This window comes from Onychostruthus taczanowskii, unplaced genomic scaffold, assembly GCF_017590055.1.
Source record: "Onychostruthus taczanowskii isolate IOZ18803 unplaced genomic scaffold, ASM1759005v1 scaffold51, whole genome shotgun sequence".
NCBI classification, from domain to species: Eukaryota; Metazoa; Chordata; class Aves; order Passeriformes; family Passeridae; genus Onychostruthus; species Onychostruthus taczanowskii.
The window spans coordinates 2,632,188-2,656,879 of NW_024502680.1; the positions used below are offsets into that span (position 1 = coordinate 2,632,188).

General features: G+C 43.2%; 1 protein-coding gene across 1 annotated transcript in view; it reads left to right on the plus strand.

Annotated features, from left to right (window-relative positions):
• ARHGEF4 (Rho guanine nucleotide exchange factor 4) overlaps positions 1 to 24,692 on the plus strand; it is a 104,588-nt gene that overhangs the window by 38,209 nt on the left and 41,687 nt on the right. Inside the window, exon 2 of the mRNA XM_041416334.1 lies at positions 18,595 to 18,734. Within this exon, the coding sequence (XP_041272268.1) occupies positions 18,595 to 18,734 (140 nt within the window). The remainder of the gene's footprint in view (positions 1 to 18,594; positions 18,735 to 24,692) is intronic.

Genomic DNA, 24,692 nt, shown 5'->3' on the forward strand with positions numbered 1-24,692 from the left:
GGTTTATTGACAGATTAAAATAAAAATTGCAAATTTTTAAGAGCAATTTCCTAATGGTGCTTGAGGTGAGGTTGGAAGTCATGCTCTGACTGCAAAGGGCAGCTCTCAGGACAGTTGGCTGGTGAGCAGCCACAAGCTAATTGGAGCAAGACAGAATTTCCCAGTGCAGCTGTTCTGCCCTTGTTTGCACAGATGAAAACCACTCAGAGCAAACCTGGCTGGCCAAAGTCTTTCAAAATCCAGCGAGAGCAGCAGCCTTGGGACTGTGGTTTTCTGCTCCCTGCTCCCCTTGGCTGGAGGCAGGCTGAGTGGGAGTATTCTGCTCAGCATGAATTCCTGCCCTGAGCATTCCTCCCTCCCTGCTGTGCCCCAGTGATGCTGTGCTGCATCAGATTGTCCTAATCCCCTTCTTCCCATGTCCTCTTCCCTCTGGAGGCTGGGCAGCTCCCTGGCAGCCTCTGCTGCAGCTTAACCCAGAGCATTAGTGCTCCTGTGATGGTATTTGACAGGCCTCGTGTTTTATCTAGAGGGGGAACTTTCACCGACACAAATAATAACATCTGAATTTTTGTTGCTGGTGACTGAGGGCAATTAAAAGCTAAATGTCACACAGCAGTGTAGGCTGCACTTTTCTAGTGAAAATATTACATGGTGATTTGGTGACAGCAGTTAATTAGTTTGGGCAAATGATCTCTTGCTGTTGATGTTTATCAGTGCAATCACATTTATAGTCAGGCGAAGAGGGTAGAAAACAGCGAGGAGAATGCTCTGCCCTTTTGTGTTAGGGAGAGCAGATCATTGGGCAGTGTGGCTCTTGCAAGACAGGGACCTGGCTCCGTGCTTGTTGCCTCAGTTCAATGCTGAACAAAATGCTCAGCAGCAAGACTGTCTCCTGAAGGTCACTGAGCTGCACACAACAAGAGCTGACAGGTCTCTTTCCAGGATCTGGCTGAGCTGCAGTAAATAAAAGAAAATGAGAGACATCCAGGTTGAGCAGAGCTCTCGGGAGGAGCGTTCAAAGTTCAGACCAAAATGGGTACCAGGAATTGCTTTCTGTGCTCGGTGCCCCTCGAGGGGCACAGTGAGTAAGAGGACTCCCAAATCAGAGCGTGGCTGTGTCAGGACACGTTGTGCTGGGTTTGCAGAACAGGGAACTGTCTGGCACTTTCCTCCTGGAATAGCACTGAACTCGGGTGAAGGCAGCAACAGCTCCTGGGACCCAGAAACACACTGCCCTCAATTTAACTGGATTTGAGTGAGTTCGTGGCAGATGCATTCTTGTTGCCCAGTCTAGTCTAAAATGCACTACATCAATCTACTCTATAATTTAAAATAAAGCTCTTCTGAACTCCTAAAAACGTCATTTGAATGTGCTTGGCTTGAAGCATGAAACAGTGTGTAGGCTGACTTGTTAAGTGTATGTGTAGTGGTTTAAAGGAGATACAGAGCATATTTTTGGGCACCACAATAAGAGTGCTGTGGGATGAGTTGGAGAGGATCCAGAAGAAAGTAACAAGAGTAATTCAGGGCACGTGATATACATAAGAAGTTTGGATTATTTTAGATGTGTGCAGTAGAAGAGAATGGAGAAAGACATGAATTTGAAATGCCTGGAAAGGCTGTCCTGAAGGTAACTACTTGATACTTATTTATATGTTTAGGATAGTGAGGGGGGAGAAGGGGTTGGGAAATCTGTGGCAAAGATGTTTCTGATTGGATGCTAGGAGAAGCCCTGGAAAAAGATTACCTGGAGAGACTATGAAGTCTCAATCAATAAAGGTCTTGAGGAGGAGATTGGGGGAACCTTTCTCAGAAACTACTACTGCTGTTGATTCAGCTTCAGCGCAGATGAACTGGCAAGGAGATTTGGTGAGGGTCCCTTCCAGTCTTGCCTTGTGTGGACAAGATCAGGATGAACACTGGGCTACCACCTATGCTTTGACCTGCAATTCAAGTAATTGGCTTCATTGATCTTTTTATTTCATTAGTGCACAGTAAATCACTTTGGTTCCTTTCCAATATTCCTTTACTCTAGTAAAAGTTGGATTAAATCCTTTCTGCACAGTTAGGAGCACACTTATGTTTCCAAGATATTTATTCCCTACTAATTTATGTATTTAAAAGCCTCCTGTGTATTTGTATAGAATGAAGATGACTTCACAAGGCTCCCTCTTTCCACTTTCAGTGCCATGTTGTGTGGATGTTTGAGTTGTGGCTATTTTAGACTCAGGGGAGTACCTGGAAGGTCCCATAGGTAATTAAAACTATGTGAGTCATGTAGGAAGTATTAAATTTGGTATTCTAGGCAGCTCAGTACCCCCATCTTGGAGAACTTATTCGTGGTGACTCTCCATTTTGTTCCAAAAATGAACAAAAAATATCACCCAAGCCTAATTTAGATATGATGGTGTTTAATTGTTTTCCTGGCACGGTCATTTCCTGGTTTGTGAGACCCCGAATGCAGATGCCAGACGTTATCAGGGAGTGCTTTCAGCAGCAACATGCAGAATTCGGGCTCAGTACTCAATGGTATGTGCAGGTTTTGGGGGGTGTCTCACACTCTGTCTTCTGCTTCTGTACTACAGCTGTGTTTCCTTGCCTTTCTGACTCCATTCTTTTGCTAACACAGTTTAGCAACTACTAAAAATGGTATTGTGTACCCACAGGGAGTGAGAATTCCAGATTCTGCTGTGATGCCTCCGGGGCCATCTCCATGTCCTTGTTAGCTCTAAGTAGCTGCATTTCCTTCACCCTTGGTCATCTGAAAGCAGAGATAACTGGGGAGGGATTGAAGGAGATGTAAATCAAATGCTGGACCAAGAGAAAATTGAAGCAGTCCTTCAACATCTTTGTCATCAGAACCCAGCATAGGATGTTTGTGGGCTATGGGAATACAATTTACAATGGGCTTGTTCTCTCAAGCCCAGATTTGCCTGTCACTCCTTGCTGGATAAATGCAATCCATTAGTTAGAGGCTGAAGAGGCTTTTTCCAGTTGTCTAATTGTTTCAACGTGTTTCTGAAATATATTTATGTGCTTTCATATGTTGTTTTTTAAAGTCCAAATCCTCTCTTATTGCTGCAGTGGAGATGAATATCTGTGAGGCTGAGTGGCAACAAGAGGGAATCTGCCCCTTCACACAATCCTAATGGTGGCTCTGGGGCTGGGGGCATGCTCCCTTCCTGGAATGAGGGTAGGAAAACAAGCAGAGTGTCTCTCAGGAATCACCTGGTACAGGGCTCTCTGTTTGCATTGCTTGTCCTCCTGTCCATCTTGGTCTTGCTCAGCTTTTTTCACATCACACAGAAAAGTGGGATTATCTGAGTGTATGGGCAATAACAGCCCCACTCACTGATGTCAGAAGTATAAATTAATAACTAGAGGGGAAAATGTTTTGCATCATGGGTCTTTTCTGGGCAAGATAGATCTGTTATGAGATGAAGCAGCCTGCACCCTCCCTCCCCTTTGCTAATGTTACATAGAGCTCTTGCTGCTCATGTTCTGCTGGAAGATGAGGTGCTCAGCTGAGCCCACTGAGCAGGCTTTCCTCCTTTGCTGCTGACTCCTGCTGTCATCTCACCTTTATGGTACCTTAGAGATAGTGTCTGTTCTGGACTCTCTTTGCAGACTGTATAATTTTGGGATTAAAAAATTAACACTGTAAAATTAACACTGTACAATTTTGGGATTTGTTGTCTTTTTGACTATTTGTGGTAATACCTGGAAATTCTCAGGAATTTCAATACCTGAGAATTTTTTGCCTAAGATTCCTATTTCTACGTAACCATTTCTGTGAGCATGATGAAGATACTGATTTTTGTGCCTAGCAAAATACTGTCAGGAGACTGAATTAGATGCAAATTTCTCTTTTTCCTGCAGTTTTTTCCCAAAGGGAGATCTAACTGAGATTATTCTAAGGAAAAAAGGATGTAGCATCAATTGTGGTGAAGTTGAGTTCACACTATTTCCATTCCCCAAGGGAGAAGACAGTACTTGTCAAGTCCAGAAGCTGTCTTCACACAGACCAAACTCAGCTCTCCCTTGGGTTTGACAGATTTCAGTGGTTCTGGCAATAGCCAAGGCCACAGGAATCCAGTGTGTTCTGTACACAGTGATGCTGCAGTGTTGTCACCAGGAAAGCAGAAACCTCCTCATGATTTCCAGATCAGTTCTTCAGCTGTCATGGTTTGGAGCTGAGCAAACCTACTGATTTCTTCATCATCCCCAGACTCTTTTTTGAGTCCCAGACCCCATTGCTTGGAAATCTTACATCTTCACAGTGTGCTTCTCTCCTCCTCAAAGGCTGGATGAGACTGGAGCTGGCTGAAATGTGCAGCTGTAGATTTGGTGGTGGAGTCATTGGAACTGTGATGACCCACAACTGTGGTATCTGAGTGCCAGCCATTCCAGCTGGCAGTGCCCAAGCCCTCTCCAAAGTGACAACTCGAACTTGTGGTGATCCCAACCACTGCAGAACATGAGGAGAAATGGTTACAGGTGAAAACTTGTCTGTTGTGCCTGCAGTATGGAGGAGGCCAACATGAAAGGATGCTATTTTGTTGCTTTAAACTGGGAGTTCTAATTAGAATGGAGGTATTAATGATACCTTTTATCATCTCTGTGGTACTACCTTGTTTAGTTGTGAATTCATTGTTCTTTTTGTCCTTCCCATTTAGGATCAATCTGTTCCCCACTAAAAGGGAAATGTGCATTTTTCTCTTACCTCTGAGAGAGCTCTCTAGCCTTTATCAGACTGGAAATGGTATTCTGCACTGAAACCAGGCAAGCACCGTTGTGCCTGCTCTGATTGTTTTGCTGTTGACATTTTTGAGATTATGCAAAGAAGGATCTGTGCAGTGTGGTGAAAAGAATGAACCCAAACCTTTAAGGTTACTCTGAGGTTAGCAATGAAAACTCGTACAGCTCAGAAAATGTGCCTTGGTATCGACTGGAGGCAGTGCTGTGTACAAAGCAATTATTCTCAAGAACTACAATTTCCAGTTCAAACAAGCTCAGACTGTATTTACAGCAGAGGGATACTGGAGTCAAGGGGATTGTTTAACTTCTGATACACTTTGATGACATTTGCTACGTTTCCAGCAGGAAAGATAAGCAGACGCCAGGAACATGGTGTAGAAATGGCAATTTCCTGCCCTCGGTGGAACTGCACCTGCTGAGTTCAGACAAGGACTTGAGGGGAAGAATGTCCCACTTTTGGAGCCTGGCCTTTGCATTTGTGTTTGAAAGGAAAGAAGGCAGACAGAAGAGTAATTAATCAAGGTTTGAGGAAACAGGATTGTGAAGAGGTTTATATCCCTCATCTATGTGTATAATGGCCCTGTCAGCTGCATGATGGGCTCCTTTCTAACGGGGTGGGATTTAGGGCCCTACAGTGCTGGGACTGCTGAGGGTGGGGAGGTTGCTACACGGTGATACAGGTTCCTCTTACCCATCTTTTGGTTTTATTCAGAAGAAAAATGGGAGAAGAGGTGGTCAACCCAGTTTGTTGTTACAAGCAAAAAGCTAATCTGTAAAGATACGTGAGTTTGCTTTGGGCCAGTTTGTGAGTAGAAGGGTCACAGCTGAATGGCTGAAGAGTGAGTGTCCCCTGCACCTGTGTGCCATGGTGCTGTGCAGGACTGCAGCTGGTGGCAGTGCTGGCTCCATCCAGGCAGGGTGAGGGACAGGTCTGTCATTCACAAAGGGCCCCCAGGGCAGGCTGACAGGAGAGCTGCAGCTCAGAACGCAGCGTGCCACACAGCACAGGCATCCTGTGGGACATCTGGCATTGCTGCACCCAAATGGCCTTGTGGACTTGATGCCTCAGGTTTCAGCTTTCCTGTTTCTCAGATTCTGTGCTGCTTTAGTGTGTGGGTCTGGGATTCGTGTTAGGGGATGGTGAGCTCTCTGCACAGAGCAGGGAGACAAAAGAATTCCTGCTCCAGCTGGGGACCAAAGACAAGTGATCCAAATCTCAGCCCAAGAGCACAAACAATGTGGACTGAAGAGAGAAAAACAAGAGGGATGGGATTTCATGGGCTAAAGCTGGAATTGGACAATGAACTCCAATGTGCAAATGGAGCAGGGCTTATAAAAGTGAGAGACCCCGTGAGCGCTCGTGCATTTTGTGACCATTTTGGTTCATCTTGGGTGCAGCCCTGGCTGGGCTCTTGTGTTGCCCAAGGTGGATCAGTGCAGGCCTTTTGATAAATCCCTGCTTTATTCTTTAACTCTGTTTAGTCTCTGTTGTAGAGAAGAGCTTTCACAAGGCATGAGACTAATAAAGCATTCTCAATTTTTTATGAATTTTGCAGCATACTCAGCTTCCATGGTCCCCACTACGTGCTACGTGCCTCACTCACCGATTTTAATCGCTAGAATAAGTGTCTTTTAAAGCTCCTTTAGAATAAATCAACAACACTCTCTGTTCTCACCTGTCCCTGAAGGCTGGATTTTAGAGAAACTGAGGAGCAGCAGAGCAGTACCTTCCCTGGCTGCTTTTGGGGAACATCTGTGGCTGTTCAGGCGAGGCAGCGCTGTCCTGGCCCTGCCCAGCAGCCCTTTGCAGGGTGAGCCTTGTTCTGCTGCTGCTGTTTCTCTCCTGTTGGACCCTCCAGCTCACTCTATGCACCCCTTACTTGTCAAGTGAAACAAATGTTTTTGGTGCTGAGACCACTGGTCACTGTCACAGCCAAGATGGATGGCTTTCCAGGATGGATGGACATCATCTGGGAATTTGTTTTAGAGGTTGGGGAGGGGCTTTTTCCATATCAGAGGAAGAAATTTATATCTTTTGACAGTAGTCTCCTGAGGGCCTCTTTCCTTTATTGATACTTCAGTGTTGTCCTTTGATGTAATAATCCTGCATTACATAGGCTGTCACTCAGAAATGATGAAGTTGGGCTTTTGGTGCAGGGGAATACCACCAAAGCTGAAGATAAAAATAATTATTTGAATTTATGAGACAGAGACAGCTATACCTTAACTTAAAGGAAGATGTTTCTGCACAGAACAAGTCATGATGAATATGAAAATTAGTCAGAAGCTTGATCTTACAGAAATATGATCTAAACTGACAGATTTTGTGTTTACACTTCATCCAGACCATGTGTCCAGCCAGTTTAAAATGCACAGATAGCATCCAATAATAATGGCACTGTGGAATCCAATGTTTTAAAATTTGGCTAAACACAGGAAAGATCCCATTTGACATACCTGCCCTTGAGTGAAAGGATTATTGTGCTTGTTTCATAAATCCAAACAATTGATAAGGAATTGCAGGTTTGTTAACCAGGGCAGTGCATTAGAACACACAGAGGCTTGCTCTGAAGGGATGTCCTTGTTTTAGCCTGGGTGTGTTTTGCAAGCAAGCTCCCCCCTGGTGTCACATTTGCAAGGATGACTTTGCTGCAGCCATGTCTCCAGGAGAATGTCCCTTTCCTGACCAGTGCCTTACATACAGCTGCCTTTGGCTGTGCTTCATTCTTGCCATCTCCAGCTGGGGATGCGTTCCACCTCTAAATTAGTTCCCAAACCTCCAAAATATTCTGTGTTGCATGCAATGATCTGGAAGTGGTAATGTGTCATTTGGAATTCACAGTTCAAAATGCATGCTTAGCATCTCAGGCTCACGATTTGCTGAAATGCTGATCTGCCCAATTCTGCTGTTCTGATTTCCTTCTCCAAGCCACAGTAAAAATCCTAAGTGATGAATTTAACTATGAAAAGCACCCTGGCCAGTATGACCTTGACAGAATGTTTTTTTCCTTTTAAAGGGGCTATTAATAATGGCCTTGAATGGAATACTTAATGTATTTCAAGAGGAATAATGTTTTCCTTGGAAGAGTTTTCTTGCTGTAGGGTGAGATTGCATCTGACACATCCAGCCACAGTTCAGAGCTGGAGCTGAGGGTTGTAGAAGAGCTCTGAAATGAGGCACCTTCTCACACCAATTTCCTAGGAAACTTAGTTTTATTGAAAGCAAAGCCTCCTTTTGTTCCTATGATATTAGAAAGTTTATTGAGATGCAACAATCAGTAGGTTCAGTATCTTGAGGATAATTCTTTAAATCTGATTTGCAGTAATCTATTGTATCTGCATCCCCAGACTCCCAGGGAACAAATAATTCACAGCCCATAATCAAATGCATAAGGCTGTAAGGCATGTTCTTGAGTTCTTCAATGTATTTAATATCACTGTCCTTGTACAGTGATATTATTGATATTATTTGCTTGAGTATTTGATTATTTGATTTGATTATTATTTGACATTATTTTGGTGCAGAGTCTTTCACTTTCACACGTATCACTGGCAGGGAAGTGTGGAGTCCCTGAGGGAGAGGTGTTGGGGGCTGACAGGTGTGGGGTGCAGCTGGATCTGCTCTGAAGGGCACCCCCAGCCAAGCCCCAAGGGCAGGAGATTCATCCAGGGCACCTCTGGGCTCCAGCTTCCTTCCTTTGGTTTGTACACCTGCTCTTCACACAGGTATTGGTGATTAAAACCAGTCAGTCCTGTCTCTGGCAGCAAGGTTTGTGCTAATAGAAGTGTAAATATGTAGTGTCTGAGTGGGTTTGAATTTCCACCTTGTCTCTGTCCATCAGGTCCCTGAGCTGATGTGGTGTTCTGCACACATCTTCCAGTGGCAATGCTCTTGTGGCTTTTTCTACTCAAATATAAAAACTGGATTACATTTAGCCATGTTCAGCTTCTGTCCTGTAGCTTGCTCAGAGCTGATCTCCCAAATCTGTTCTAAATAACACCAAAGACTTCCCCTGACTAATTCAGAGCCTGGCTTTGACTCCTTTGTGTAGCATTGTGTGATTCAAATGTATGCTGCAAAAAGCCTGATCCCTTAGCTATTGTGGCAGTTGTAGTAAATAATATTAATCCTTGATTTCCTATTTTCCCCTCAGAAATATTTAGTAGCTTCATCTCAGGGATTTTCTTAGAACTCAGATTAAAATACAAACTGGGACAGAGGGATTTCCTATAGGTAAAGCAGTTTTAAAAGTATTTTTTAATGAAAATATTGTATCCCCAGCATGAAACCAGATGAAGAGTGGTCATGCAAAATAATGTCAACAAAACAATCTTGCTGCCCCTTGAGACTTATACTTGATAATGCACAAGAGCAATTGAAAGTCTTCTCATGGCATTCATTTTTAATTACTTCTGTGGTCCAAGGTCATAGATATAAGCCACTTGTCAGCCTGGATAGCTTCACCAAGATAAAGACTAAATTTATGGCATTTATGCAGAATTCTGGGAAAAACCAAAGGTCACATTTTTCAAATTGAAGTGTTCCAAGTGAGCCTCTTAAACCCCTCCTCAGACACTTGGATAAACAGCCTGCCTTCCACAAGTGCCAGCAGAGGCTCGTTGTGCTGCAAACAGCCCCTGCCCAGTGCCTGTGTCACTCACCAGCCCAGCTGGGGCTTGCAGGCCTCCTCCAGGCTCTGCTGTTAAGTTTTGCCTTAACCAAAGCAGCCGTGTTGCCAAGACTTTCAATTACTATGAAAACAATTCTTCATTTTTAATGGTTCAAGGTATAGTGTGCATGATGCCATTATAAGAAAGATCTGTGTCTGTTTTGTTTCCATGCAAAGTTGGCATGACCAAGTGGAACATTTTAGAGACCACTGAGATATGAATTGTTTTACATCCTAGTGGCAATTCTTCCTGAAAATTCTCTTAGCCATTCTTTGGTGTGTTTTTTTCAAGCCAGAAACTAAAACTTCATGTGTAGTGGAATTTTCTTGTTTTTATACTGTGGCTTCATACTGAAAAAAATTTTTTGTTTTTTGGCAATAAAATACTTAGCAAGGACTTATCTTCCAAGCTCTTGGTCTTTTGAGGGTGTGCTTGAATGTAGAGACAGAATAAAAATGCAGAATCTTTGGAAGGATGGGTTTCATTTTTTAGTTTTTGATTGTTTGACAGCAGCTTGTGTTCACTAATTCCTGGCACATGGAATGTGTGAGGCAGGTCCATTCTTTGTGAGAGAAGCAGAGCACAGATGTGTGGAACTGCATGACCTGCACTAGGTGACATTAGTCTGAACTGAACTTTGGACAGTAGTTAACATTTGTTTTCTGAGATCTCCAGGAAATATAAGTCAACCAGAATTTCCTACAGCATGTTTGTGTTCTTTCCTTTGTTTAATAAAGCAACAGGTACAAGAAAGGAGGCTCTGGAGAGCCCAGGATAGCTGGATTCCTACAATGATCCTGCAAGTGCTCTGAGGAAGTTGTTCTAGAGGTGAAGCAAATCAGCACTAAATCAATAGAATTAAAATAGACAAGGACAGTGTGAGATCTGGGACATAACAGCACTTGCATGAAGAAATCACCAATTAAATCTTTGGAAAGTAGCTGCAGAGGCAGGAGGAACAATTCCTGGGAGAATGGGGGAACATTTTCTGTTGAAGGTCTTTATTTGAGGGCTGATGATGACTAGAAATATTGGTTCTGTCTGAGTTGTTTAAGGGTTTTTCATTTGCATTCTAGAAGAGAAAAAAAAAGATTAAAACACAGATATTTGGAATGCTTGAGTATGCACCAGGGCTTTAGTTCAGATTAGGTGAAGGCAGAGCAATAAGACTCAGTAGCAGTAAGATAAGTGTGGCTCCTTTTGCACGTTCCCACAGGCAAGTTTCATATATTTGTGCAAACAAAAGCTGAGAGAAGCCCAAAGGTGATTCTAGGGGTGATGCCACAGTAACCATGCACTGAAATTGTGGCAAGTATTGATATAATTTAGGGGAGTCTGTGGGAATAATCTTTTAAATAAACAGCGTGTCTCTTTTTGCCTGATTGCTGATCTTCCAGCTTGTGAGATGTGCCTATAAGGTTTTGAAAATCTGCAGCTGATGCTCTTCTAAAAATAAACAGATAAAAACAAATAAATTCCTGGATCCTTATTGACAAAATCTCTTCCAGTCCATTTTTGTCAGGCTTGTCAGCTGTACTAACACCCTTTGATGCTGCTTTACCTCCCATGTTTGCTGAAGTAGGTGTTGCCCACTGTAAATAACTATTGTTCTGGTTTCCTGGCCCATTTGCTTGAATTTCCTCAGTTTTTGTTACACTTCTGGATAAGAATGGGTGGATATGGATACAGGGATGTAGCGTTTTCCACTTTGCAGGTGAGCTGGTGGCTCACTGAGGACTCTGCTGGTCTGAGCTGACTCTGGTCACGCTCCAGCAGGAGTGTCAGACGTGCTGCTCCCCAGGCAGCAGCCTGGCAGGATTTTGGGGTGCAGTGCTCTGAAGAAGGGGCAGCTTTGGTGCTGGTGGTGCTTTTCACATCAAGGGAGAGCAGTTTGGTCTGATTTGTGCTCAAATGTAGCAGGCACAGGGCTAAGCAGCAGAGTGGAATGGACAGGTGAGAATTCCACATGAGTTTGGAGTGTCAGTACTTGTTACCTGTCAGAAATGAGAAAAGCAATCATTTCAGTCTTTCACAGAGGAAATGTTCAAAAATGATGATAGATTGTCTCACCTAGACACACACATCCAAACTCCTTTAAACTGCAGTCATTTTTGGGGCAGTAAATGACATGCGCATCCAAACTCCTTTAAACTGCAGCCACTTCAATGAATAAAAGTCATTTTTGGGGCAGTAAATGACATGCCAGGTATTTATTCTAACCTGCACACCCTGCCAGGGATGTGGTAAAAACGTGCCTGGGTACTGGGGAGGATTTGTCTGCTAGCTTTGATTGCTGCCATTGACTTCATGCTTAGACTGTGATAGGGCTTAAAGGGCTGAACTCAAATTGGTCCCTGTTTTGTTCAGGGCTGTCCAGACATAAAGTAAATACTATTTCCAGAGAGGTTCATCTGCAAAACCAGAGCAAACAGTCACCATGGATGAGTAATCAGACCTGAGCAAACAAACAACAAATACATGGAGGAGGAGGAGGACGTGCCTGCTTTTTTCCAAGTCAGTAGCTGTGATGGGAACAAGGCCAGTGAATTAATAGTTTGTGTGCAGCACAACAGAGGCACTTTTCAACAAAGGATCGGGCTTTGGATGAAGAAAGTATATTTATGTGATTTCCTATCTGTTTTTCCCACTGTGTCCTCTCTTCTGCAAAGCTAGTTAAATCACTGCCCCTCTCCCAGTTGTGCCATCACCCAAGAAGCCAGGAGGGAGCTGGGGGCAGCTCTGTGCCCTGTGTGTGCCAGGGCAGAGTGGGCCAAGTGGTGACATGGGAGTCAGAGCTGCAGAGCCATTCATAATCCACGTCTGTCTTCCCCATAATTATCTCTGCTACCCCAGAGAGTTGAGAACTCCCTTAAGCCTCCCTGCAAGTCATTTAGATTCTAATTGGGATTTAAAAACTCTTGAAACCTGAGTGGGTGGCTCGGTGCATTATTGCTGATGAATGGTACCCTGGGTGATGTGCCCAGCAGACCCACAGAGGATCTGTGCTTGGTTTTCCAGTGAAGAGCTGTCCTTTTTTTCCTTCAAGCACAGATTTGCTCTTTACCTCAGCTAATTAGGAACTGGCTTAATTCACAAAAGAAATTCTGTTTGTGGCACTATACCAAAATGTTAATTCAATTTTGTTATGTTGAATCCTTTCCCTTCTTAATGTTTCTTTAAAATGGAAGGGATGAAGCTTGCTTTCTCCACTTAAATATTTTCTGTCTTTCCTTCCCAATCTGTGATTTCTCCTTCAAAGACTGGCTTAACATAGTTTTGTAACCTACCAGAAATGTCGTCCTAATGACCTCAGCTCTCTTGGCTTGGTTTTGAAGGAGAAGATTCCTGGTGATTTTCTGGTTTGTTTTGGTATTTTGTTTTAATTAGGTTTTTTCTCCTCATGAAGCTCATCCTAACTGGTCATTGTTTCCTTGTTGCTAATTCCCTGCCTGACTTCCCTCTTCCTGTTAAACTGGCCTACAAGCATGAGCAGAATGATGAGAGAGGATCCATCAGCCCAGTAAGAGCTGCAGAATGGCACTGCTGGGGCAGGAGTGGGATGACATCACTGATGGATTTCACTGTGGCAGCTGCAGAGGGACCTCCGTGTACCAAGCATCTGATAAATGAAGCACATAATTGAGAGCAGGACTGATGGAGGCTGCAGCTCTATTTCCAAGGAGACGAGGGGTTAGCAGTCCCAAACAGGTGAAGAGGAGGTAGAGGGGCTCTTCTCACCTGGGCCATGCAGTCTGGGTGTGGTTCCCAACCCCATGCTTCACTTGTTTATCATCTTAAGTCTTTTGAAGTGCTTCCTGCAGCAGCTGCACTGCACTTTCCTGTGGGCTGCACACAACCACAGCAATCTCTGCTCAGTGAGGCAGAGGGGATGATGTTGTTAGCTCTGAATTAATTTGCTCTGTGAGTGTAAATCAGCCTCCCACTGTTGTTTTGGTGAATTATTTTAAATGTAAATGCTACAGAGACAAATGAAATGGGTGGATGTGGGAAAAGCACACTTGAAAGAGAGAATTCAAATACAGGAAAAATTGTTCCCTTTGTCAATATAATGTGCTTTTAATAAACTATGGATGCTCTTGGCTTTCCAAGCTGTCTGTAATCATCATGGATTCCTGTCCCAGCCTTACCCCTAAAAGCTGTCGACTGTAAGTCAAGCGAAAACAGATAACCAACATTTTGGGAAAGTGCCTCCAGCCCATTTTCCTTCAGTCCTGGGTCATTGTTCAGGCTTGTGACCCAGACACACGTCTGGAGCTCCTCGCCACTGGGGAGATGCTGGGGTTTGTTCCAGCTGAGACATAAACCTCTGTGAGTCTGAGAGAGCTCTGTTAAGAGGCTGTGCTAAATTTGGGGCTGTACTGTCCAACTCCTCCAAGGAAACTATTCTAGAAATTTATTCAGTGAGAATAGTTTTCCAGTGAGAGGGTGGGATTATATTCCTTTAATATATTTATTTTTTTGATATAGTGGAGGTGTATGGGTGATTTTGGCTGTTATTTTGGTTTGGGGTTTTGTTTGAGCTTTTTATTTTTTTGATTGTTTGACAGCAGCTTGTGTTCACTAATTCCTGGCACATGGAATGTGTGAGGGAGGTCCATCCTTTGAGAGAGGCGCAGAGCACAGACGTGTGGAACTGCATGGCCTGCACTAGGTGACATTAGTCTGAACTGAACTCTGGACTGCAGTTAATGTTTGTTTTCTGAGACCTCCAGTAGATCATCCAATTCCAACTTCATCTTCCCACCAGTTTGATGAACAGCACAAAACCTTTTCTCTGTTTTCCCCTCCCTGCCATTCCTGTTGGCAGTGAAGATCAAGGCTGTCCCAGTGCAGCCCTGCTGGTTTGTTCTCCAGTGTCACCTAGGCTTGATTGTGAAAATCCCACCATGCAGGCAGCTGCCTTCCAATTGCCCAATTTACCTCCAAGCAGGATGCAGTTGCACTGACAGGGTGGCAATGGGATGTTCAGCCAGGCTTGTCTCTCCCTCTGGGCACTGAGTGCTCTTCCCTGTGAAGCCACAGAACTGGTAACAGCTCCACAGGCTTTCTGGTGGCATGGAGAGCCCTGGAATTGTGTACCAGTACCTCTCAGAGTTGCTTGGCATCACCTTTCAGCAAGGTAGGGGGACAAGCAGAGCCCAGCCAGGACCCTTCCCACTGCTGCCTGCTTATAGCTGCATTCCAAACTCCTCAGGGAGGTGTGGGCAGGGAGAGCCCTTCCCCTGGACCATCCTGACCAAGCTTCACTTGATTTGCACAGAACTCTTCCCTTTTGTCCCTGAGTGCAGCCCAGGTGCTGCCTGCTCAGGCACACAGAGCACCTGTGCCACTCCCTGCTTCCAGTGACACGTTTTGTATGAGTTTGGTAGCTCCACATCCCCAAGATAATTCTTCATGGAGTCAGGTTTTTGACACTTTTTCTGTATGGGTGCATTAAAAAACGAGTTTGTGTGGCATTCTTTTGTGAGCTGCTCTTGCTAGCGTTATCCATCTGCTTTTGTACTGTAGTGACATAAATCCCAAGCTTGGGCTAGGACTAACAGCAGCGTGAAACAGAGTTTTAGTTCTTGCACATATTGGCTGTAGTACTAAACGTTGGTTACTCCCCCTCCCTCTGATCCTGTGTGTGGGATTTGTTGCCATATTTAGTGAAATTTATCAGGACAGAGGTATAGATATGAAGAAATCTGCTTGAGTTAATTGCTGCTTGGCTTTACTTTTTGACAGAACATTGTTCCTTGGTGGGGCCTGACTGCCAGGGAGGGGCAGGACAGGTCAGGTCAGTGTTCCAGAGAGGCCAGGCCTGGCTGTGCCACTGAATTTCAGTGTCAGGCAGAGATGAGCACTCGGAGGTGGCAGGAGTGAAGTGTCTGAATTAGCCCCTGTACAGGTGAATAGTGGCCTGTCCAGGCAGTGCTGTGCTGTGGGCAGGCTCATAGACTGTTTCAGCAATCTCTGCTAACTTGTCTTCTAAGATTTTTGTACAGTGCTTGCTTCTTTTCTACTTGACCTAGTTTGTGCTTTGCGCATTAACTCAGTTCCTACACTAAAAACCTTCGTTCTCCTGCTTCCTTGATGGCTTTCTAGTGCATTGGGTCACCAATCCAGACTACTATTTTATTTATTTGTGGTCATGCCTTTCATCTAACCTGCTTCAGAGCAAAATCTTATTTGTCATGAATTTAACTCTTCCCTCCAGCACTAGTTTGGGAAGATGTGCAGTTGGCTGTATTGGACCATTCTTCCTCAAGGACTGAGAACGTTCTCATGCTTGTGGAGTAGAGTTTTGGTGCAATATGTCTATAAGGACTTTTTTTTTTTGCCAGGAAAACTAATCCCAAATGCAGTGGCATATCTTGAGACAGCAGAGAATTGATGAGCTTGGTAAGATCAGAGAGGAAAAACAGATCTCTAGTAAAAGCAAGCACAGCTTTCAAGGCACTTAGCAGAGGTATAGAGCATTTTAAGTAACACAGATAAATACCTCCCTGGAGCTTTTGCTTTTTCATCTAAGCACAGATCAGAGAACAAGTAGGAAAATGTGGGGGCAAAAAACAAAAGCTTTAAAGATGCCAATGAACATTTTTCAAGCTGAAGGTTACTTTCAGCAGTGAAAATAGCAGAAGATGTGTAAGGGGAAAGCAATGAAGCCATGTGTAAAATAAGGGAAAAGAATGAGATCAGAGGGCTGCAGAAGAGTTTTGAATTAAGTGACTGCTGACTTGCTTATAAATGATTTATTTTTATTTGTTCTTGAAAAATGTTTCTAATTTGTTTCTGTGCTACACTGTCACACTGGAAGTTGTTCATTAGTATCAGACAAAGGTTTTTCAGACAGTGTATGAGCAAAAAGTGATCTCTTTAATGCCCTTACATTTAGTTTTTAAAGTTCCAACCATGGTAACTCTGCATGAAATTATAATATCAGTGGTATTCCAGCTGGTTTTGAGTTCTATATTAATGGACTAGGTCTTAACCCCAGAATTGCTTTATATGCAATCTCTACTACTGGCACATATTCAGAGCAGAATTTCTGTATAATGAACGATGTGAGGTGTCAGAGCAAAGCTAGGGGAATGCTTGATTTTTTTGGTGAAATGTCACTTAAAGTTGAATGGTTGGGTAGTTCCATACTTGCTCAGAAAATTTGCTTTAATCATAAGCTCATATGCACCTCTGTGTCCTGAACTGCCATCAGTATCCAGTGCAGTCCCAGCTTCAGACAATCTTTGCTGTGTTGTGCCTATTTATTGAATTCAAAGCATAAACAAGGAAGTGTTTAGTTTAAAAATAGCTCATACTTGTCATTTTGATGTCAGGTCATTGCCTTGAACTGCTAGCTGCTACACTGAATTTACACCTCACTGGCAATAGCAGAGATCAGGTGGTGCAGCCTTAACAAACCACCCCATGTACTGAAAGTGTTGATGAGGACAAACTCTGCAGGTCTGGCTGGAACCTCTGTCAGCACTTCATTCAGTGCTAATGTGGTGCAGATTTGGTTTTAGGTAATTAATAAGCTAATAAATCATGGGGTGCTTTTTTGACCCAATGGCACAATTAGGTGCATAAGATGCACTTGCATTATGAAGGCAAAGGAGGGCTCAAGACCAGGTTTGTGAGTCTCTCCCTATTAAAGCTCTACAAGGTCAAGCTCAAAAGATTTTTTTCACCTGTTTTGCAAAAATTTGGAGGGTCACATCATGTGACTTGCACAGCCAAGACTGTTGCCAGGTGTGCTGATAGTAATCTCTGTGTTTTCATTCAGTTTTACTCCTGTAGCCATGTCAATCCATTTACTAAAATTACAATTCACATCAGCTGTTCTCTGCACCATGTCTGTGTAGGTGCTTGCTTCATGCACAGGAATCTTTGTCAAGCCCACTGCTTTGTCATGGAAACTGTTGCCCTAGCAGTTGCTAATCCAGATGAATATGTCAGCAATTGGTTTCTTTAATCACTGCCATTTTTCACAGATTGGAGAACAGAAGGTTCATGTTCAGTAACCAGTACAGGGATGGGGTGAATGACACTACATGGCACTGTAGGCTATTTGCTACTCCCTCAAGGAGACTTTAGGAAAAAGATCCTGCCCATGAAACAGATGAAGTGACACTTTCTTCTGTGCAAGGAGTAATTTTTATTTTTCTCAGATTTGAGATTTCAGTGTTTGTTGTAGCTGCAGACTGTGAACCCTCCATTATCTGTGGCTTGCTGGGGGCTGTGCTGAGCATAATGGCCTTCCTGTGGTAATATTGGATCATTTTGGAGCAAACACCCTTTTAGGCATCAAAAAGGATTCTCAAATAAGTGTGTGGACAAAGAGGAAGGTGAAGGTTTTTCCCACAGGCTGAGATTTCCTTTGACCTGATAGGATTTGGTAAATCATAACCCTCAAGGTATGAAGCGGCAGGCATGAGCTGCTTGTTACTTAGTCCAGTTTCCTGTCACCACAGCCAGGTCCTAATAAAATCACATTTGTGTCATCGTTACCCTGTGCCTTTTTTCAGACATTGTTTTGCTATTCTTGTTTGTTCTTTCCTTTGCAATGTGCAGCAGTTGTCAATTTTTTAAAATCATATTTTCTGGTCTAGAGAAAGACACAATCATTTAGGGGGGTAAAACATGAGTGGACAAAAATTCTCTGAAGAATAGGCATGCATGAGGATGGAATTCTGACCCAAAATTGCCTCTAATTTCCTTGTCTTTTTTCCCTTTATGCTGCATTACGGTGCTCCTTGCCCCAGTGAGCTGCCATTCTGTTTTGTTTTTTTTTTAAGTTTTAAGGTTTAAAGTTATTTTTTTATTTTGATTTATATTTATGGATAAAGGATTTTTTTCTGTGTGTTTTATATGGGTAATTATTTTAATATTAGTAGTTGATAATGTAAGTTCTTTACAATTATATGCATTATTTTTAATGTTTGATGGAATAATAGGTTATGTTTTGTTTTTGTAAATGAAAAATACTTTTTGTGGTAATTCAAGAGAAATAAAATTAAATGTAGATGAAATTTTAGAAGTGCTATATTTAAAAAATTGGTTTTATATATAGGGTGATGTGAAGAAATACTTTTTATTATTGATTTTTTTTTTTTTTTAAATGCTGTGCTGTGTGCCAATGTGTGCATTTTGCTTTTGCAGTGATCACTGATGGAGGCCTGGACAAGACAGCCCTGACGGACGATGTGGGGAGCGAGGAGGATCTGTACGAGGAGTTCCGCAGCTCCAACCACCGCTACGGCCACCCCGGGGGCGGCGGCGAGCAGCTGGCCATCAACGAGGTGTGTGTGCTGCTGCTGGCCCTGCCAGCGTGGGGCAGGGTGCTGCTGCTTCTGGGACACAGCCAGCCTGCTGGTGCTGCTGCTTCTGGGATCAGAGCCAAGCTCCTGGCCCTGGACCCACAGCCAGGCTGCTGGTGCTGCTTCGAGGACACAGCCAGCCTGCTGGTTCTGGTTCTGGGACACAGCCAGCCTGCTGGTGCTGCTGCTTCTGGGATCAGAGCCAAGCTCCTGGCCCTGGAACCACAGCCAGGCTGCTGGTTCTGGTTCTGCTTCTGGAACCACAGCCAGGCTGCTGGTGCTGCTTCTGGAACCACAGCCAAGCTTCTGGCTCTGGAACCACAGCGAGGCTGGTGGTTCTGCTTCTGGAACCACAACCAAGCTGCTGGTGCTGGTTCTGGCTCTGGAACCACAGCCAGGCTGCTGGTGCTGGCTCTGGCTCTGAAACCACAGCCAAGCTGCTTTTGCTGGTGCTGGCTCTGGAACCACAACCAAGCTGCTGGTGCTGGTTCTGGCTCTGGAACCACAGCCAGGCTGCTGGTGCTGCTTCTGCCTAACCACAGCCAGGCTGCTGGTGCTGGTTCTGGCTCTGGAACCACAGCCAAGCTGGTCATGGCACAGCAGATGGGGCTTTAAATGTCATTTACTGTGGGCACCATTTGCAGCCAGGTGACAGCAGGGGCTGGGCTGTCCATCAGGATGCTGTCCCCAAGGTAATCCAGAACCACAGGAACTCTCCTCTCGGGTGTTTTTGATGGAGAAGTTTAAAAGCACTAATGAACTTGTTAAAAACATTAATGAACAAGTTCAGACTTGGAGTGTGTTGTACTGAAGGCATAATGGAAATGTTAAAAAAATCCCTGGCCTACCTGTTTCTTTAGTCATAGGTAAGGAGGGTGCAAAGTTTGATACAGTTTGGCCTTTGCTGTTTCTTCCTGTTCCCCAGTATATTCACTCTGGGGATGTGAAAGTCCTGCCTATTGAAATGAATCACACAGGACTCCAATTTCTTCATGGTGGAAAAAGCCCATTCTTTATTCACATATTCACTCCTTTTTATACAGTGTTACAGACCTTGTGTGTGACTCTAATTGGTTAGTAGCTTTCTTGCTAATTACTTAATTGGTTAGTAAAAGGTATTTTACTTGTCTATCAAATCTCTCTACTCTTAAATACTTCACATGTTTTCTTCACTGGTTCTCATGGGATAGATTTAATGTTTATGTAGGTGCTAGCTGTTTTTCACCTAGGAATAGATTGTGTTAAGGAACTGCTCACACAAGGATTGCTTTCACATGGGAATTTGTAAAGTGCTAGCTTTGCTTAGAAGAAATTACAGGCTAGCTATCAATTAAACAGAGTAGGCCTGATTTTATGAGGCCTTTTTTTAATAATTTTTCTACCTTAATGCAACACCTGTCTTTTTAGTCACTGTTTTTAGCTCTTTTCTTTTATAGTGCTGATCCTGATTAAGCTGACCTCAGCAGGTTAAAAACATACTATTTGGTTTAAGCAATGCCATGAGCACTACACTAACAGATCTAAGATGTTTTGCCTGAAAAAGTACTGGTTTTTATCCTGTGCATTAGAGCTGGCATCCTGCTACACACAGAATGCTTCTTCTGTGAGGTGAACTTGAAAGAGGGGAGCATGTTCACCACATGAGTGATCTCTTGAACTCCTACACCTTTTTCTCTCTTTCCTCTGCTCTGTTACCTACACATGACCTTCCCAAGATGAGAAGCAGGGATGAAAGAAGTGTTATGTTTTCTTGTGCTAAGCTATAACTGAAACTACGTGGCTCTCAGTGTGTGTGTTTGATACACCCACTGATGGTGCTTCTGGGGTCTGAGAAAGCTCCAGAAAGCTGCACAGTGAGGGTAACAGCTTTTCTTCAAAAACAACAACAGCAAATGCTCTTCCAGCAGTTCTCCTGCTCCCACTGCTCAGAATCCCCACCTACAGCCCTGGCTAAGGAAGGGAGTTGCTTCATTTTCTTTTCCTATTGCTTACATCCAGGGGTTATCAAACCATGGTCGGAGCTTTTTAACTTAAACTCAGCGATATTGGGCTGGTGTTACTGGCAAGAAAACATGAGCAGAACAGCAGAAAATCTTGAGTTGTGTTCTTCCATATTTACCTGGTGTGTTTATGAGAGTCCCAGGCACCAGAGGGGTCAGTCCCAAAGCATGCACTGAGTCTGTGGGAGGAGGATTCTGCTTCCCTCCCACTCAGGTGCTTGCATTAAACAGGACATCTTCTGTACCTTCCCTTCCCTTCCCTTCCCTTCCCTTCCCTTCCCTTCCCTTCCCTTCCCCAAGGATTGCTTTCACATGGGAATTTGTAAAGTGCTAGCTTTGCTTAGAAGAAATTACAGGCTAGCTATCAATTAAACAGAGTAGGCCTGATTTTATGAGGCCTTTTTTTAATAATTTTTCTACCTTAATGCAACACCTGTCTTTTTAGTCACTGTTTTTAGCTCTTTTCTTTTATAGTGCTGATCCTGATTAAGCTGACCTCAGCAGGTTAAAAACATACTATTTGGTTTAAGCAATGCCATGAGCACTACACTAACAGATCTAAGATGTTTTGCCTGAAAAAGTACTGGTTTTTATCCTGTGCATTAGAGCTGGCATCCTGCTACACACAGAATGCTTCTTCTGTGAGGTGAACTTGAAAGAGGGGAGCATGTTCACCACATGAGTGATCTCTTGAACTCCTACACCTTTTTCTCTCTTTCCTCTGCTCTGTTACCTACACATGACCTTCCCAAGATGAGAAGCAGGGATGAAAGAAGTGTTATGTTTTCTTGTGCTAAGCTATAACTGAAACTACGTGGCTCTCAGTGTGTGTGTTTGATACACCCACTGATGGTGCTTCTGGGGTCTGAGAAAGCTCCAGAAAGCTGCACAGTGAGGGTAACAGCTTTTCTTCAAAAACAACAACAGCAAATGCTCTTCCAGCAGTTCTCCTGCTCCCACTGCTCAGAATCCCCACCTACAGCCCTGGCTAAGGAAGGGAGTTGCTTCATTTTCTTTTCCTATTGCTTACATCCAGGGGTTATCAAACCATGGTCGGAGCTTTTTAACTTAAACTCAGCGATATTGGGCTGGTGTTACTGGCAAGAAAACATGAGCAGAACAGCAGAAAATCTTGAGTTGTGTTCTTCCTTATTTACCTGGTGTGTTTATGAGAGTCCCAGGCACCAGAGGGGTCAGTCCCAAAGCATGCACTGAGTCTGTGGGAGGAGGATTCTGCTTCCCTCCCACTCAGGTGCTTGCATTAAACAGGACATCTTCTGTACCTTCCCTTCCCTTCCCTTCCCTTCCCTTCCCTTTTAAAATCAGAAAAAAAATAAACTTGCCAGCAGGTCTCACCATCATGCACGTGGTGGTTCTTTCTTTATTCATTATTATTGAGAAAAATTGCTTTTCTTTCATTTCTTAAAAGTTCATTTCATTAGAGTAAAATCCCATCACTTGTAATCAGGAAAGCAAATGGATGTGTCCAAAGCAGGGGTAATTAGTATAATCTATGAAGCATATGTGGGGTTTTGTTGGCCAGTTGACTTGAAAGAAAAAAGATTATTTTTGGCTTGTTCCCTAGAATCTTGCCTGTTCAGGAGCCAACAAAACTGTAAGAACAAACAGTTGAGTTATTTACTTTGTCAACTTGTTCCTAGCAGTAATTAATCCATCACTTGGTTCCAGTGAGCCTCAGCAAAGCTTCCCAGAACAAGAGATTACAGAAAAGTACAAAATCTCTGCAGTGAAACACTGAATCTGTGAGATGGGAATTCCAAAGCAGCAGACATCTTCAGTGCTGGAATTGAAATATCTCAGATAGCTGATAGTTGGACAGGCTTATCCTCATCTTCCCTGCTGGACCAAAAGGTGGCTATTGATTAGACCTGAGTGTTTTCCATAGTGCTAGGAGTGATGTAGGGTGAAGATTTCAGTGTTCACTCATTCAGTCACATTTTGTGAGTAGTCTCAGCTTTCTTTTATTGTATTCCAAGTTGCATTTTATTGGTTGTGAATAAGGAAACTATGGTAACCACATTATTCTTAGCCTTCTTGGAAGAAACAGCTTTCAAATAAACAGAGAAGGCTGAAATACATTTTCAAGGCTGTTGGCAGACCAAGTGTTGCATTAAAGAACAAAACACCCAACCACTGAGTTTTAGTTCATTTTGGATCAAGAGAAAATAATTATGAAATAAAAAAGAAATCTTTCATAAAACTAGAATAATTTATTGGCAAGAACACTAGAGATGAAAGAAAGCTGGGAAGATTGTATAGAGCCCACCTAAGAAGATCAGCATGAGAGTGTGTAAGAGCCAAAAAAAATCAATCAAAAAGTAATAATCAGGGTTTGGGATGAGAAAAGAGGCAGGGGAAGTAATTTTCTTGGGGCATCTGTTTGACATTCTTTCAAATGCTTTCTTGATCAGGAAAAGAGATTTTTGTGTTTAGATTGTACTTGGTAGAGTTTACTTTGTGTTTGCTCCACATAAAGACCCTGTCCTTGTATTTTATTGTGTCCAGGGTATCATTGGGTGAAAATGCAGCAAGAGAAAAATCTGTACTACAAATACATTGTGATTCTGTCCTTCCAGTTCTTTGTAAATGTTATGTATAGCAGAGATCCAGCTTCAAGCTTCATTAAATGTGTTACAGGCAGTGTGAAGCGGAGAACAGGAGGGATTAGGCACATAAAAACCTGGCTCTGGAGTGACCATGGTGATGAAAAGCTGTCTAGTTTTCCCCACTAAGTAATTGGCCTGGGTGAGGAAGCTTGGACATCTTTTGCTTGGTAACATCTGAGGTGTCTGAGGGTTTGTTGTGTCCTGCTGTGGGAAGGGCTCGTGCAGCTCTGTGCTTTGCAAGAAATACAATTGCAGTTTTCAGCACAGCCCTTGCAGCCCTCCATGAACAGCACCGTGCCCATCTTGTGAAAGCAGAGCTCTAAGTCTTCAGAAAATAACAGCAAAACTCCCAATTTTTCCCTTATCTCTTATGGCTCTGTGCCTGATAAGTTTGGAATTTGGTACGTGAAAAGGCACAATTCATTGCTTCAGCAGGCCAGGATTTTATCTAAGACACGTAGCCACTGCTGCCTTGTGTTTTAAAGTGACAACATCATAGTGCCCTACAGATGTTTGAGCTAACCCATGGTTGTTGACAAGACGCCATTAAGCTAATTGGTTCCATCATATATGTTTCTGATTTAACAAAGTAATTAATCCAGAAAAGTGTCCAAGGTGGCATCTGCCATGCAGCCAGGGCAGCAGACACTGTGGCAGTACTCTCATCTTACTGAGTCTCTCAGACATTACACTGGTGCTGGGCTCTTTGGTCTGTGCTGGGTTCACCCAGTGCTTCTCCCAGACCAGTCAATTTTAAACAAGACACACTTATGAACTGTTGGGGTTTTTTAAAGTAAAAAAACAAAACAAACCAGCAAAACCAAATGAAACCCCCAAACTCATAAAATGTTAATACAGATGAAATCAGAACAACTGATTTTTATTTTGCTAAATATGAATAATATCCTTCATAGCCTTTTTCACTTCATTTATCTTCATTCTAATTAATAGAAATCTCTTGTGTGCTATATGAAGGCAAATTTCATAAGACAGAAACATTTTAAAATAGTGCCACAAAATATTGCCATTCCTTTTCTTTAAAAGAGTGCAGAATAGATTGCAAAATCTGTGGTCACCACAGATTTCCAGACTGAAAACAGAACAATTGATCATATGGAAGCAATATATAACATTCTTGTGTAATCTGGGAGATCTATTATCACTTTTGTACATTAATGTGAGTATATTGCTAAAGCAAACAGAAACCAGTTAACAGACACCTGCAGCACCCATTGAGTTGTTTTTTTTGGGTTTTTTTCCCTTCTGGAGGACCAAATTCCTGCTTTTGTGCCCCATGTATTCCTGCAGCCAAG